Raw genomic sequence first — 17,259 nt, 5'->3', positions numbered from 1 at the left:
CTACTGCAGTCACCTGACGGTAAACATTGGGCTGTGTGTGGTGGCTCTCTGGATCTGGTGTACGAACAAACAAATGATCCTGCATATCCAATACAGAAAAGACTTTAATAGAGAGTTGATTACATTGCCTAAGTAACAAGGAAAGGTTTCTACCGTTCTTCCTCATTCATCTTGCAGCATTTCACCTTTGCTGTCAGGTGTCAGCCAAGCCTATTCTCAGCAGCTATTTACAGCTCCTACATCTGGCAACACTCCCCGCTTCCAGTCAGTTAACCCCTGGCACCTCTGGGCCACCCCAGCACAAGAGGAGAGGCTTGAGAGGAGTCAAGGCCATGCCAAAGAATGGATTTTAAAAGCCAGCCCAGTTGCTCAGGAGCCTTCCCTCAGAAAGCCTGGCTCAAGGGAAGCCCAACAGCCCTGATGCCTTCATAGGGCACTACTGAACTTCACGTACCCTGAAAACCAGCTGAAGATTAGTTAATAAATTATATCGTGTTTACACAATAAATTGGCCCGAGTACCCCGCAATCCAATTCATTGTATGTAGGCACATGGTTTGAGCACGTACACATTTCAAGCCAATGAAGAGGCTTCAACTTTCATTGTTTATCTCTTGCTCTTCCCTTAACATTTCAGCACATGAGGCAACAGTGACAAAGGATCCATTCCTGTGAGGACAGGCAAGGGTGTTGCATAGCCCAAACTTAAGACAAAGGCAGAGGAGGTGCACCACTTCCTATTTCCCAGGGCCTATTGCTAAGATGAGAACAGCTCCGGAAAACTAAAACAGACACCAACCAGCCATCAGGCATAAAACGTTCCTGTCCAGATTAAGATGATCTGGTGTATCTTGCTTCTGAGATCTAAGAAAGCAGACACTCAAACCTTCCTGCTATGGAGCAGCAGCAGTGAAGAACCAACATATATTTGGGCAGCGCTCAAATTCTCCAATGCTCAGGAGCTTCTCAGAGGTCAGTAGTCCTGTGGCCTATTCTAGAGGTATTGTTTCTGTAAAATGGGAACAATGCCCCATTGGCACCATTGTGATCCCTGCACACTACGGAACTAGCAGATGCTCTGTAGGAAATGCAAGCTATGCAGAAAAAGGAGAAACTTATTCCTGCCAGGATTTACTAGAGAGCACCAGAAAGTCCCAGACGACAGGAAAGGAGGAAACTGTTGTGGAAGTCAAAAGCAAAGACTAATCTCTGCAGAAGAGGGTGCAAGTTTTGATCCACTCCTTAACAGACACTTCCTTGATTTGACTGAATCTAGCTTCAGTAAGTGCCAAGAATTCTAATGAAACTCCACTTTCAGCAAAGCAAGGCAGAGCTCCTTCCTGGTCCTCTTCTGTACAAAAGTCTTCTGTCTCTCTTCCACATTGGGCCCTGATGTCTCCTTAAGCCTCTTTACAGTACAGCCCAAGCTGCTCTTGCCATCCCACCGTCCCTCCTACCCTTCAGGAAATTGCTGCTTCTCCTCAGTGCTTCTATCAGCCTGCATTATCAAGTTCTCTCAGAATATTCTAAGCCAAAAATACAGGACACTGCACAGTACTGAAGACATACTATTTACATATGCATTTAATAAAGCACTTACCCAAAACTTCTGAACTACCATGATGGACCCACAACCTTTCTTCTTTCAGAATTTTTGTTGCTGTTTTGCTATGTTTGAAATGCTCAACAGTTACTCCATTTTCCCAAGTTATCTTTCCATCTAGTTATCTGCAGATAGCGGCAACGTGAACATCTTTTAGAATCAAAACTGTCTGTGGAAGTCTGTTTAACTTGTCTTCTGGACCTTTCTGACAGGGAAAGGATTGGAATACCCCACTAACCTTGATTGAAGCAGTTATTTCTTTGGCTTTCTGGGATCCAAGATGGCTTAGGCCAGCAAGCTACCCTGTTTGCCATGGATAAAAGCTTCAAGGAAGCGTGCTGCATTCTTCAAGAGGAGGTGCACAACTCCGTCCTCAATTTACTTTTCAGGTTACTTTGACTGAACACGACAGACCTTAGCACCATAAAATGGCCAAGCTCTTTCCCTCTCCAAGACCATCGGTGTCTGGAACTGAAGTAAGTAAAATAAATACTCAGAACTTTTGCATTTTTGACATGGGAAAAAGCTACTCTCCGCAGCAATCTAGGTGGTGCTGCTGCTCTTATCTGAAAAAGTTGAATTTAACTCTGCAGGTCCCTTCTGGCAGGAAACCCAAGATGATCAACAATCTCCTCCATATACTGAGAGCAGAACCCAGGAAGAAATCAAAGGACTGTAGCTGGCTTTGCACTGCTGGTTGTTTTTGATCCTTAAGCAAAATGCCACCACCCAAAGAAAGTTCTTTCTAGAAGCTGCCTGCCTGCTGAGGCTTGGCATTAAACACAAACCACTTACCATAAGGAAAACAGAACCTAGGATTCAAAAGGTGACCTCAGATTATTTATTTATAGGGAATATAAATTGACACTCGATTTTTCTGGAAGCTCAACTGGAAGGGAGGCAATAAGATGCATCCAAATGAATGCAGCCTACTCCTAGAACCTATCACGTATACCGTTGGTAATTCCCAATCCTGGTGTTTAGGAATCTAACCACAATACGCTAGGCAGAAACAAAAGGTTGCCTTTTTTTCTCCCAGTTTTTCTCCCTGAAAAGCGTGGAGGGCAGCCTGCATTGCTGTGCCTTCAGCCCATGCTGGAAAAGGAGCTTGTGCACTGTAGTGCTGTTTGGCACAGCTGTGGTGGTACATTCAAAGAAAGAATGGGGTGCAGAAAAGCTCCTTTGGGCCACAAATTTTTGGGGTGCATTCAATAATGGAGTCAGCTGACCCCCCAAAAGAGGGAACTCTGTCATTTTTAGGCTTCAATTCTGGTGGTGAAAAAGTGCCAAAAGACTTTACACTTTTAAAGTAGTCTAAGTTTGTCTAACCCTGAAAGCATTTTCAGGTTATCTGAGCTTGGGAAAAAAGTAGATAAGTCCCTATTCATCTTTGCATATAAATATTACAGATTTATGATTGGATTTCTTTTTCTTAGGTGGGCCAATATTTCACTAGAGTATACTAGAATAGGAGAGTATATCATTTCTTCAGAAAAAGGCTACGTGGCTGAGGGCTTATCTTACTCCCATTTGTTTTGACATCTTGTGACACACAAACAGCCATGACTCAAATACTGCATGAGTTAATCCAGATCCCACTGGATGGGTTACCATCCCCTTTGGGGCCACTTCTGCTGAGGGACAGGTTGGCTCCTGCATGTGGACAGGTAAGCTGACGTGAGAATATGCCAGCAGGGCCCCCAAAGCAGAAAATAATGCGGGGCAGGCCCAAGTCAGGCCTTGCGACCTACCCTCTATATTGGCAAAGGTAAAAGGAGGAATCGCCAAGGCCAAAACTGGCGGCACCAGCACATCCGACTGGCTGGGCAAAGGGGCTGTACACTACCCGCCCCCTTCTGATCTGCTGGGAAATGGCAAGTCCAGAAAGCACAATGGCACTTGAATCTGATTTTGGCAAACAGCAGCTCAACTGCTTCTTTAGTAAGTGTTGAACTCTGAATGAAATCTTCTCATTCCTTCCGGCCCCCGGTATCTCCTTTGAGCAGTTCTTTGTCTCGATCACAGAAGGTGGGCAAACATGCAATTGTCTGGGTTTACATAGTATAAAATGTGAGTGCTGTACACACTCCCACACCTATTTATTCACTCTTCTTGGAAGTGCAAAGGAAGCTGTTGATGAGAAGCAAAAATGAAGTAACCACAGCTTGTCCTTTAAATGTGTTCCAATCCCAAATCTATACCACTCCTCCTCAGTCCAGAGAGGAGCCCAGCAGAGTCTGTCTGAAGGCACTTGATGTCTCCTCTCAGGAAAAAAATAAACATTTTAAGGGAAGTGAAAAAGAGAGGCCAGAGCCTGGCATGGCTACGATCCTCTCCAATTCAGGTGCCCAAGCAACTGAGCCAAGCTGTGCCACTTCCTGTCACCCCTCCGTGCAAGAGAAAAGGCTGGATGGAGAGAGCTCAGATTTCTCACAGAGAAGAATCGAAGGGCATCACACGCTCCGGGAGCTGTTCAGCTTGGTCAGTTCGTTGGCCTCCTCTGGCCCAGCCTCCTCACCATCACCTTTCTCACCTGCTGCACCAAACTGAGGGCGACTGTCTAATTTAATCAATTCTTTGGGAAACTTCTTGAAGCGGGGAAGCAAATCTTTGAGCTCTGTGTCAGGGAGCATCTTGTCCAAGTTCTGTACAGAAGGCACCAAGTTGGTGATCTCATCAGTTGGAGATCGCCCAATGCTGCCATCCACTTGAACCCGAATGTCTGGAGAGATAGACAGCTGATGGTGGGGCACCACCCCACTGTCCATGCATTTGGGATAGAGGAAAGTCTTCATTTGGCCTTTGCCCTTCACATTGACTGTCCCACGATAATCAAAATCATAGCCCATTTTGTGAAGAATGCGGTAGCTCTCCTCGCTCACCTGGATCCGGCACTCAACTCCCGTGGTGTCCATCCTGCTTGCTATGTTCACAGTGTCCCCCCAGATGTCGTACAAGAGCTTGGTGGTGCCGATGACCCCAGCTGTCAGGGGGCCGTGGTTAAAGCCGATCCTCAGCTTAAAATTGAACCACAGCATGTTGTTGTTAAAGTCATCCACCACACGCATCATTTCTTTGGCAAATTCAAAGAGCGTCTGCAGATGCGCATGAGGGTTACTGCTGTCCTGGCACTGGGAAGCATTCAGCCCAGAGGCAGCCATGTAGGTGGCCCCGATGGTTTTGATTTTTTCAATATTGTTGTAATCGGACTTGCTTAGCAGCTCATCAAAATCTCCGATCAGTTCATTCAGGACGCGGTAACATTCCTTGCCTCCTTCGTAATTCTCCTCGTAGAACTCACTGAAGTTCACAATGCTGGCAAAGATCACCCCCCCACTGTCATGGTTTTTGGAATAGCTTTGGGACACTTTCAGCTGCTCGGCCACATGGTAGGGAATGATGTTCCGCAGGAGCCAGTCCGCCTGGTCCCTCATGCTTTGAATCTTGGTACGGTGAAGATCAGCTTCTACATCCCCATGATAATGGAGACGGTAACTCACCTCAAACTCCCGATTTAGGAACCAAACTAAGACAAGGAGAAGGAAGAGGCCCAAAATCACTTCCAGGCCGATCAGATCGGCGGGCCTACTGAAGTCCTCCGACGCAGACCTGTTGCAGGCATTCTCTACGAAGCTGGGAGAGGAACAAAACAAAAAAGGGAATGCATACTTTAAGGGTAACTTCAGATCATTCTGTTTGGGATCTCAAACAAGTGCTGTTAATCGTTATAATCTAGTTTTTAGGATATCATGTATCAACAGACTCAGTGTTGGCACAGAGGGTACATGTGAAGCTGGGATGTGCTAAAATATGGCCTTTGCTCTGAGCAAGTGGCATAGGGCATGTGCACTGAGGGCGGGCAGCCCGATGCAATATTTTTTTCCAAGTCAAACTCCAAAGAGAATTTCCTTAAATCAAGTGAGCGTTGTACTCATTGTAAGAACATCCAATTTTGATATGCATCTTGATACATATAGAACCTGTCCAACAGCTCAGATAATTACAGCTTCTCTCTTAGCAGTTAACAGAAGAGATACCCACCCTGCAAGTGAGAGACTTGTGAATATATAGGCATGACACCTTAACAACACCTGGCTTTATAATGTTATTGCTCTATAAAAATATTGTGCTTGGAAATAATCCATCTCACTGCTTCAGAACTTAGATGTACTCTGAGATTTGCAGAAAGGAAACCCGTGGTTCACAGTCCAAATTTTAGCCTCTTCAAAATCTTTTTAGTTTTGGTCACAACTTCTATTCTGACTCTCAGCTGGCAGCATAGAGCAGTTTGGATCCTTAGAGAATATACACCAAAGACTGGAGGCTGAGATGCAATAAAGCCCAATAGCTATTAAAAACATACCTTAGGTTCCTCGATGACACAAGGTTTGAATCCTCCAAGACGCTGGAACAGAAACAGAAGGGGCTCACATTACCAACAAACCAAGAGTCTGGACCAAAACAAGGGCAACTACATGGAACCACTGTAGTCACAAAGTAGGACTTCTTCTCTCACTAAGTTGCTAGTCCTTGTGATGCATGCACACCACCAGCCCCCTTCATACTTTTCCCTTCAGCGCTTAGCCAACCTCCTCGGCAAAACCGGCAACAATTGTGGCACTTCTCTTGAAGCAAGCAGGCTTCATTCCAGCATCCTGGGACCTTTACTGGATACGGTAGCCTGGTTGTCATTAGAAGTGCAGTGGATTTGCCTTGGCTCACCTGTCAGGACACCAGGACACGTACAGGAGGAGGAGGAGAAGAATCCCTCCAACAAGGGTAGCCAAAGAGGATCTCATCCAGGAGCTGAGCTGGCAAAAGTTACAGTACTGGACTATTGTGATGAGAACTGCAGAACACATAAACATGGTGGACTGCAACAAAAGAAATATTAGTCAGAACAATGGAGGAAATTAGAGCAAAGAAGTTACACTTTTCCTCAAAAAAATCCCAAAATTAAAATAAGCGACAAGATTAGGGCAGCCACGGAATCTTTTGTCCTCCATGGATTTGACTAAAGTCATATTTAAGGTCTGTCCCCTTCTGTGCCTGACAGAAAATGCCTAATTTTGCTATGAGTTGGGAGGAGGGAAACGGGGTGGCTCCGCCATGCAGATTCCTAGATAGTCGGACCACAGGCTGAAGTAGTAGCACCTAATCCAAGGAAAAGTTCCCTAAAGGCAGGCAGTCTGAATCAGAATCCACTGGCTTCTTAGACAGAAGGCGTCCAGGGAATTGCAATAGACCAAATTTGGGTGGTAGATAAACTGCAATCTGAGGCACCCCCACCCCCACCCCCAGGCTCCCGACGCTGGGAGCAAAGCTCTGACTGAGAAGCGGAGCCCTTCGGGACGAGGCTAGTGGACTGGGATGGGCAAAGGGAGCCACTGCCCCTCTTCTGGCTACCCATTTCCACTCCTGGAAAAGACGTCTCTGCGTATGATTTGGCATTTAGACCCAAAGCTTCCAATGACCAAAAGTAGGGTTAAACCTCCCCTCTCCCCCAATTCTTCCTCACTTGGAAGCTCTGCTTGCCCACCAAGAGCTGGTGCTGAGGCCAACGTACATAGAGATTGGTTCCAAACTCAGCGGTGAAGTGTGAGAAGACTGCAAGAGCAGGCAGAGAGATCAAAACGGCTCCGATGAAGTGTCGGGGCAGCCACCCAGCAATCACTTCCAAGAGTCTCTTGGTGCAGACCATCATATCCTCCAGAAAGAAAGCCATCCTGGAAACCGTGGAGACAGCTGCTGAGCTTTCCCTGCCCTTAGCCTCTTCCCCATAAGTGCCCATCAGTGACATCAGAGCTTCCCCCCTTTCAAAATCAGGGCAGCCCCTCTTTCTCGTGGGCATGAAAGAGGCACAGAAATAGCGGCACTGGAGCTCCAGCTGCTCTACAAGGGCAGGGGGTCTGCTGGGACCTCTCTCTCATGCATGGGCAGGGGGAAGCATTTGCTGCCACCTGTGCCCAACGAGATAGCCCTCGTATTGAGGGAGGGAGGACAAGCGCAGCATTTGGCTCACCTGATGGAGACAGTAAGAGACACCACCTCGAGCAGGACGGCCACTACTGCCACAGCCACGGCTGTAGGAGGGGGAGGAGAGGCCGCCACCCCGTGTTTTAGGAAGCAAGCGATGGAGAGGATGAGGAAGACGGTGGCAGATAGGCACACGTCCAGGAGCGAGCTGAAGGTAGCGCTGGCAAAGGTCTTCACGGGGACTCTTCTAATGACCTGGGGAGAACGAGGAGAGCGAAGTTGGCTGGCCACACACGGACTTCTTCAGAACTCAGCACCAAGCAGGGAAATCAAAAGTCACCCAACTCTGCTTTTTGGTTTGATTTCAGAATCTGATCCAGAGATGACCTCCACTCTTTACAAAGGTGCTCTGCACTCTACTTTAGAAAAACATTACTAAAATACAGCAGCAGTTTTTAGAATCAGTTTATAAAAGATGACCAGAATGACAACAATCAACAAAAGTGAGTACAACAAACCAAATCTAGATTCTTAGAGGAAATTATTTTCAAAACCTCTTTAGGAGAAATCAGACCCTCATAACTTCTACTTGATGCGAGGTTATTACAAAAGTCACAGATTGTTATTTAGGACAACAAAGGGATATTTCTGTTTATAACCAGGCCTTCCAGTGTATAAGCGCTATGTTTTTAACCGTCTATTTTTTAATTACCTTTGTATAGAAACAATGCACATTTGCCCACTCTATATGGAAAGATAGGGAAAAAAGCTGACTTAGGTCTTCTTAATGACAAAAGATAGGCAAAGGAAGAAGTGATACAGGACTAAAGTTTAAAGCAGTCACCACAGGGGCTGTTTCCAGGACAACGGTCTGTAAAATAAATTATCAATGAAAAGCATTCTTGGGGAAGTTTGCTCATTTGAGCCCAAATTTATATGTGGAGTTTAGTGGCCTGAGGGATAGGATGTCTCTTGCAGAAGTAAAATAAAAGCAAATACTTTATCAGATACGTTGCCAGAATTTCATTTATCTATTTAAATAAAAGCAGTAAAATGCTAGAAGAGAAAAAAGTTTTATTTGTTAATTTATAGGGTTCAAGTAGGAAGGGTGTGAATGTTTACACGTAAAAGCAAGCTCTTTAAATTTAGCAGCAAGCCAACATAGTTTATCAAAACAGGTATTACATGTTCCTGCTTGGAGACTCTGGACAGGACCCTGGTTGCTACACTGCGGATGCTGCAATTTCAGTTTCTCTTTCAAAGGCATCCCTTCACCAATGGCAAAAGCACAGACTGCTTGAAGTGACTTAAAACAAAGCCTAAATGAAAAGTAACTGCCAAACTGCCAACCAAGCTTCTTTTTTAAAAAGAGGGAATATCAGCGTAGACAACAGGCAGCATAACAATTACTGTTCTCTCCCCAGTCAACATGAACAGTTAAAATAAACATAAATTGTTTGGGCATTTTGTTACCGTGTTCCTCAGATACTATGTGCCTGCATGCACACAGATCTACACACACAAAACCTTACCTCTTCTTGGTAGCTGCTCCTGTAGGCCATCTCCAAATCATGTTCAAGGAAGTTCAGGCTCAACTTGTTTATGGGTGGCTTAAAAAAATAGTCTTTCATCAAGCTGAGGGAAAAGATTCATTTTAGGAAAGTTTATTCTCCAACAAAGAAACAATGAATACCCATCCTCCTTTGATAGATTGCTGAAACACAGACACCTCTACTACTTTTCCTTCTGCTCTACTGTGGTTGATTCTCAGAGAGAGTACCCGGACAAGTCCCTGTAATTTTCTTGACATTGGCAAGCCACTTTTTCAGAAGTGGCTTGCCAATGCCTACTTCCTAGGGCGGTGAGAAAAAGACTGGCCCAAGGTCATTCAGCTGGCTTTGTGTTTAAGGCAGGAGTCAAGGATAAGCACCCACTTCTAATCTCAGCACTGCCACAAACTTGTTGTCAAACAAAGAATGAGACCACAGATCACAAAGCACCTATTCTGATTGTTGCAAACAGATCACTCATCCTCAGCACAGAGGAATTAGGACAATCAGCAGCTGAAAAAAAAACCCACAGAGCTCATGTCTTCCAAGCATTTCAGCCAGACTCTTATCTGTCAACATAAAAACTGCATAAAAGAGACCACCATTAAATAAGAAAAAGACCCCCTGCCAAGGCCAGAGGTCTCCCTGTCATTGCAACTTAACAAGGTATGCATACAACAAGTTGGCTTCCTGTTCTCATGCTGAGACCCTGCACTCCACCAGGCCTCAGCGCAAAGGTCCAAGGGATGAGGATGCTTTGCCTTACCTGTCTTCTTTAATGACATCGACAAAGTGAGCATCTGTTTTTTCTCTGATATTTTTGAACCGCAATGGCAGAAGAGCTGAATGATCCAAGCTTGCTCCAACCCATCTTCCTTTCTCTTGCAACATCTCATAAAGAGACGTTTGGCTGTTGCTCAGTTTCTCCTCTTGCGGGGGACTGAGAAGTCCATTCCGAGACTTTGGGCTGCTTCCCCCAGGACTCTGATGGAGACAAAAAGGGAAAAATTAAAGGGGTTTATGATTAAACCAGAGAGAATTCAGATTATACTTGTCTGTATCTACAAGTATATTGTGGTAGAAAAATCATCTCTGTTCAAAGATTTTGTTATATTTTTGAATGTATAAAACAGCACTTGCAAGAAAAAGAAAAACACAAGGCCGATAAATTGTTGCTTTTAACAAATAAACAACAGCAGAAAGATTTGTATCATGTCATGAATCACGTTATTATCACCATGTATAATCCCAAAGGTTTATATCCCATGAGATACACCTTTTTTAAAGTCACACCATTGGGTCAGCTTCCAGGACTTCCTCTGATCAGGGCAGACCACCAGAGGCCTTCAGCATTCAGAACTCCTGAGCAAACAGGAGTCTGAAGTCAGGTTTCTCTAGCTCTTTATGCTCAGAAAGCATCTTTAAAAAAGGCAAACGCTAACATTTCTTTAAAAGCTACAGAAAATGCGTTTTAAACCAAAATTAAACATACAATTTATCTTTTCAGAGTTTCCAGCTAAAAAATTTAGGAACTTAAAAACAGCCATATTACCAGGGGCTGAAGTTCCAACTCTTAAAAAAAAAAAAGAATTCTTAGAATCCCTGTAAAGCACTGAAAAATTAAAACAAAAGCAGTTACACTAACCCAATTAATGGGAAGGCAAAAGAAAATGCACGATAAGCAGCCCAACTTACAAGATAGCAAAGGGGATTTTTAAAAGTATCCAACTGTACATCACAGTGCTCTTCAAATCATCCTAGGAACAAATCTCATACATACGGGTCCTGAGAATAAGAAAAGGGTTTGGAACCATCTGCACTCAAGGACACCGAGGCGAGCGCTTGAAGGCCATCTCATTCTGAAGTTTTGCTTGCACCCTATTTGAGTCTGTCTCATCTCATGACCAATCTGCATCAGCTTCTGCTCCGTGGATGAATGAAGAGTAGAAGGTGTCTTGAGAATAAATTACCTTTGTGCTGGTCCTATGGTCCTCCTGGCATCCATTCTGAATTGCTCCTTCCTCTGCATTCCCAGCACAGCCAGAGGAAAAAGTAACACTGCATGATTGGCAGATCTGCAACCACAAAGAAACTTACTATAGGGTGAATTCTTTCTTTTGTCTCTGGCCAGCCTCTACTGCGGGTGTCTGTATGCTCTTCAAAATGGCACATATTTTGTGTAACTCCTGAGGTGCTATTTAGTCTGCATGTGACACTTTTCCTCCCTTAAATGTTTCAGAACAAAATGAAAGGCACTTGAACATCGAAAGAAATTATTGTGCACATGAGAAGACCGTTAGCATTTAGCAGCTCTGTCTTTTCCTCATCTCACATCTCACTTTGATTTGTACAGATTAACCGATTAAAGCAGTTGTAATATTTCTATACATATTAGAAAAGCAAACATTTAGTTTTTGGAACAAATGCTCTTATACACCCTTTGCAAAGACAGACCCATCCAACAGTTATGGACTTTTTTCCTACTTGTATTTAATGATTTTGTATCACTCAGTCTACCAAGGCTGGCAATCCTGATCCTTGCTCCTTTATGCCAGCTACTTGCTGGCTCTTTCTCAGAAGCGCTTAGAGCAGCATTTTTCAACTTTTGCAATTAACAATGCAAGAGGTCCTAAGCTGCGTAACATTTAAATCAAGCCCCACACAGCCAACTCATAATCCACACGTTCTTGTGTTAGGACTTCCAGACCAAAAAAATAAAGCAATTTATGATTTGCCTTCTTAGAGGATCAATAACTGCAGATATAAGTTTCCAAGCTTGGGTAGGTTGTGAAAACAGGTTTCTAAAAATAAATCCACAGAAATGTACAGAATTTGCATTTGTCAAACCTTATTTTTTTCGAAGTACTTGAATGTTTTTGCTAAATCATCCACATTCTCTGATGAAGTTCCATGTGACTTGCTTCCATCTCCTGCTTCTAGAGCTGGAAGGAGGAGCATCTCCGAGCAGCTGCAATGGATCTCCTTCTTTTTCAAGCCAGAGATCAGGTATGTTTTCAAACCTACAGGGAAACTATAGTTAACACATCTGCTGTTATTCTTCCACTCTACACTTCCCCAGCTTACCTGTAGAGCTCCTTTCTGCAAAAAGCAGTTTACTATAGCTGGCCATCCTACATCCCTTGCCATCACAGCTTGCAGAGTCAGTTGAGAAATAACTCATTTCTCACAGCCAAATCCACTTTTTAGCAACAAATCTGCATTTTATAAATTGCTTGGCCAACAACTACAGTAGTAATTTATTTCTCATTGGCTATTTTTCTCTTATATGTTTTTAAAAATAGGATTCTGAAATATAACCCAGCAGTATTTTAGAATTTTTAAATACTGTACTTACTTTGGTTTTACTTAAGAGCACCATGTTTTAGTGTCACTGTTAATATTAGCTTCAAAAAGGCTTTTTGTATCAAATGACCAAACTTAAAAGACCAGATTAGGAACAGCTTTGTGTCATCTGCCAACTGCATCCCTTCCATCCTCTCATCTGGGTCATTTCTGAAGACCCTGAAGAGCAAATGGCCCCAAGAAAGAACCTTGAGGTACCCCACTACATGCTTCCCTCCACACACGCTTCCCTTATTGTTGCTCCATAAGGACCACATGCTGAGTGTAGTCGGTCAGCCAACTGCAAACCCATCTGGTAATGGCACAGCGCGTCCCACACTGTTCTCTTGATAAGTAGTTGGCTGTCTTATACTCTATCCAATGCCTTACTGAAATCTAAATCTACTATTACATCCACAGCATTCCCTTAGTGTGGAAATAGGGCCTCACTGCTGAAAACAGACTGACTTTTGTGTACTTTATAGCAACGGTCGCTAACCGGTGGGCCGCAAGAAAATTTTGGTGGGCCACAGAGAAATCTCACCTCAAGAGCACCCCCCAAAGCAATTAATGCAGACTGCACAGAAACACAAGGCTGCGCCACCCACATGGCCGGCGGGAACCCTCTCCGCCCACTCACTCCTTACCTGGCAAACTTGCCTGCTAAATTGCTTTTTCCTTTTTTTTTTTTTTTTTTTACTGTAAGCTGTTCGCTGTGCCGGGAGATTTAGATCAGCTAGGAAGCAGGAAATGGTTGGATTTGTTGCTTTCTAGCTAGTCTTTAGGACCTCCCTTAGGATTAAAGGTGCTATTATTCAGTGCAGACTCACGGCAAGCAAATTTTATGTGACAGACTCAGGTAGCCGATGGCAGATAGATAGATCACTGAATGATTCTGTGAACAACTCAATCTGCCTGTCTGCTTTGCCTGATTTTGGGTAAAAGTTGCTCTTTTTTAAATAAAAAAATTCAATATTTATATAAATATTTATAATATTTACATACAAGCCATGCCCAGCCAGTCACATGACCACCAAGCCACACCCACAAATTAGACTACACCCACAGAACCAGTTAGTGGTCCCTGGGATTTAAAATTATGAGTTTGGTGGTCCCTGAGGTCCAAAAGGTTGGTGATCCCTGCTTTATAGCATCTTATACTCCAGTCTCACCCACTATTCATATTTATCTCAACACTCTGTGCTTTTAAGATGCCCTTACTAATCGTGGTCTGTGACAGTAATAAAAACTGATACTAAACTGCTAGAAGTTGGTCACATACCAACTTCTAGCAGTTTACAACACTCATAGAATCCTGAAAACTGTCCCCCCAAAAACTGGCATCAAAAGCAACATTTTTCCTTGCTCAACAATCTTATGGAAGAGCTCAGTCTTAAACTGCCCTCCAGAATACTGTAGGGTTTTTTCCTTACAAAGTGATAATTTCTTTTTATCAAACATCACATGACTTACCTGCATAGGAATAAAAGTATATTTTTATTATGAATGTATACGTTGTAGTGTTAAATCACACGTCACAAACTACAAAATAATCAGTTAATTAAAATTCCACTTGGAAACTAAAAGACACTGCAGCTACAATGCATACCTTCCCTCATCTTTAGTTTTCTTCAAAGGGCAGAGGCACCACGTTTACGTGGCTGGTTTCAGGTAAAATATGAAATTGATCCAAATTTGCTGACATTAGCACAAGAGAAGGAAAAAGTTAACTTCCAAAACAAATCAACTCATTCAGAGTCAAAAATGAGAAATACCTTTCAGCTGGTCTGCTACCACACTCTGGCCCACGCGCTCCATCACCTTTCCATCCTCCATTTCGTAGCGATCATCCAAGTATTTTGCAGTAGCCTCTGAAATATGGACCTTCCCAGCAACGCCCAGTTGTTCCATTAAGTTAGCTAAATTGACATCATTGGACCAAACATCAAACTTAAACCTCCTCATTCCCAGAATGCCACAAAGGACCGTCCCGGTGTGCACGCCAACCCTCATATTCACCATCTCTTTCTTCTCTTGGCAAAACTGCTCAATCGCTTTGATCATGCCCAAGCCCATCTCGATGCAGCAGTAAGCGTGATCCACTCGGGGCTCGGGACACCCCGCCACACAGTAGTAGCAGTCCCCCAAAGTGCTTATCTTCTCGCACTTGGTGTCCTCGCAGAGGCGATCAAAGCGGCCAAAGAGGTCGTTCAAAAGCCCCACCAGGGCGTGTGCAGATTTGTTGGCACTCATTTTGGTAAAGCCCACAATATCTGCGAACAAAATACTGACTTGTTCTATCTGCTGCATCTTGAAGGGGCGAAAGACAATGGGGGTCTTCTGAATGGATGGTTTCTTCTTCCTGCTTTTGGGGCTGGAGGCGGAGTGGCGCTTGATGGAAGAGCTCTCGCTGTCCTCGTCCCCCTGCTTCATCAGGTCGTCTGCGATGATCCTGGGCATGACCGAGTGGATCATGCGCTCCTTCAGGGCCTTCTCCACCTCCAGGTCCTTTCCGTGCATGATGGACTGGCCCACCTTGAGGAAGGTGCTCCTGGACCGCACCTCCGACATGATGAAGAGGTGCACGCCGGTGGCGTGGATGCAGAGGTGCAGCAGGGCCTTGCCCAGCAGCTCCCAGGGGGCCAGCCGCTCGCCCGGCGGGGGCGCGAAGCAGCGCTCGTCGCGGAAGCCGTAGCCGAGCGCCTCGAAGAGCGCCGAGCCGCACAGCCCCAGCAGCAGGCTCAGGTAGAGCGGCAGGTGCGGCACGGCGTAGAGCAGCAGCAGCGCCGCCACGCACAGCGAGAAGCTGCCCACCGGCGACAGGCAGGGCGGGGGCGCGGCGTGCGCGCTCCCGTTGCCCCCGGGCGCCGCCGGCAGCTGCGTGGCCAGCGGGAGGGCCAGCGCCAGCAGCACCAGCGCCAGCGAGGAGCCGGCCGGGTGGCGCCCGTAGGCGCGCGTGAAGGTGAAGAGCAGCGCGGCCAAGCAGGCGGCCAGGAAGGCCAGAGCCGCCGCCGCCGCCGCCGCCGCCCCGCCGCCGCCGCGCCCCCAGCCCAGGTAGGCGCCCCACAGCAGCGCCGCCGCGCCCAGGTAGCCAAGCGCGTAGCGGAGCCGGCGCCGCGTCTGCGGGAAGCGGCGCTCGCGGCAGGCCTGCTCCAGGTTGCTCGAGTCGAAGCGCGGGTCCCACCAGCGCGGCGAGGCGCGCTCGAAGAGCTGCGGCGCCCGGCCGGCCCCCAGCCCCAGCCCCAGCCCCGGGCCCAGCGCCGTCCCCGCGCGCTCGCGCCGCCCGCGCCCCCGCCGCCCCGCCGCCCCGCCTGCAGCCGCACCGCCGCGCGCCCGCCGCCCCCGGACACGCTCACCTCGGTGCCACGCGGCGGGGGCGGCGGGGACCCGGCCGCCGCCGCCGCCGCCATGGCCACGCCCGGCTCGCTTCGGCTCGCCTCACCCGGAGCCGCTCAGCCCAGCTCACCGCCCCCGCCTCTCAGGCCCGGGCTCCCGCTGCTCCCGTAGAGCCGCGCCGGGCTTGGACGCATGGCGCCACGCCGGAGCCCCCGCCCGGCTGCCCCCCCGCCCTCGCCGCCGCCGCCGCCGCCTGCCTGGAAACGCCTCACGGGCCGCGTCGAAGGAGGGGGAGGGGCGGCGGCGGCGGCGCCGAGGCTGCTGTCACTGGCGCGCGGGACCAGGAGCGCCTGCGCGCGGTGCGGGAGACGGCCAGGGGCGCGATCTGCGCACGCGCAGCGGGGGCTAATTGCGCAGCCGCTTTCTTCGTACCCCGCCCGCGAGCGCCCGTGGGGGGGGGGGACCGACCGGCCTGCCACCCGCCCCCGATCGCCCGGCTTGGGGTCCGGGCCCGTCCCGCGGGAAGCGACTCCGCCAGGCCGCCGCCCGGGACCCGCCCTGGCCGAAGGGGCTCCGGGGGCGGGGAGGAGGCGAGCGCGGCGGCGACCCCGGGTGGGCGGCTCCTGAGCTTCTCCGGTGGGAGCCTGGTAGCTGCGGGCGGAGGAGCCGCTTCTGCTGCCGGCAGGGAAGGCGGGAGAGAGAGAAGGGGACCGGGACGGCCGCCCTTTGCTTGGGGAGGGTCGCCGGCCGTGCCAGTCATTCCGCGGACTGAGTTTCTCGGCGGTTGCCCAGCAAGAGGCCGGAAAGGCTGCTGCGCCTGAACATGAAAACCGACGGGCCGCCCCGCAAGTGGCTCCGCGGGGAGGGGAGCCTGGGAAATGGGGTGTGAGGGGAAGAGAGGGCGCTGCCGCCTGGGATCCTTTCGCAGCCTCCCGGCCGCAGCAGCTTCGGCACTCAACCGAACGCCTTCCTCCAGGGGGAAACGGCTTCATGAATCTCGGCAAAACACAAACCGCCGCCCGCTTCCCGGGAGAGCGACTGACGGGGCTTTCGAGAGTCCTCTGGGCATCCTTGGGTGCCTCCCCCTCAGCAATGGCCGGCGGGCAGAGGTGCTGTACCCAGTGGTAGCACAGGTGTTCACCTTCCATGCTTGGAAGCATCTTCGTTTTGGAAATCATTTCTATTGGGGGAAAAACGGGGTGGGATGGGGGCAGAACTCCTTGATGCAGAGGTAACTAACTTGCATCCTGTGGGCATTTCCTCCCCTGTCACCAGTTGTAGCTGGACAAAAAAGGGGGGGTGATCAGAGAAGGCGGAGAAAGTTGAGGGTGGGGAGGAGGGAAGAGGGACTGAAAAAGGAAAAAAGAGCGGGGGGAATGAAAAAGCCGAGTTAAAAAAACAGCTTCTATGCTGGAGGTGCTTCCTAATTCCAGCCACCTTCCCGCTTCACACG

At 47.9% G+C, this 17,259-nt stretch overlaps 1 protein-coding gene across 1 annotated transcript; it reads right to left on the bottom strand.

The window, feature by feature from the left end:
• Positions 1-86: 86 nt before the first annotated feature.
• Positions 87-16,002, bottom strand: ADCY9 (adenylate cyclase 9). Its single transcript, XM_026683270.2, is given in 11 exon segments — positions 87-5,235; positions 5,966-6,007; positions 6,325-6,476; positions 7,169-7,328; positions 7,625-7,833; positions 9,111-9,213; positions 9,895-10,112; positions 11,099-11,203; positions 11,976-12,148; positions 14,246-15,733; positions 15,736-16,002. Coding segments are annotated over 11 exon segments (3,975 nt in total). The 5' UTR covers positions 15,881-16,002; the 3' UTR covers positions 87-4,055.
• Positions 16,003-17,259: the final 1,257 nt, after the last annotated feature.

This window comes from Notechis scutatus, chromosome 12, assembly GCF_049901735.1.
Source record: "Notechis scutatus isolate UNSWTSFEM ecotype Mainland chromosome 12, rNotScu1.2, whole genome shotgun sequence".
Lineage (NCBI taxonomy): Eukaryota > Metazoa > Chordata > Lepidosauria > Squamata > Elapidae > Notechis > Notechis scutatus.
This window is presented reverse-complemented; position numbering and strand designations above follow the sequence as displayed.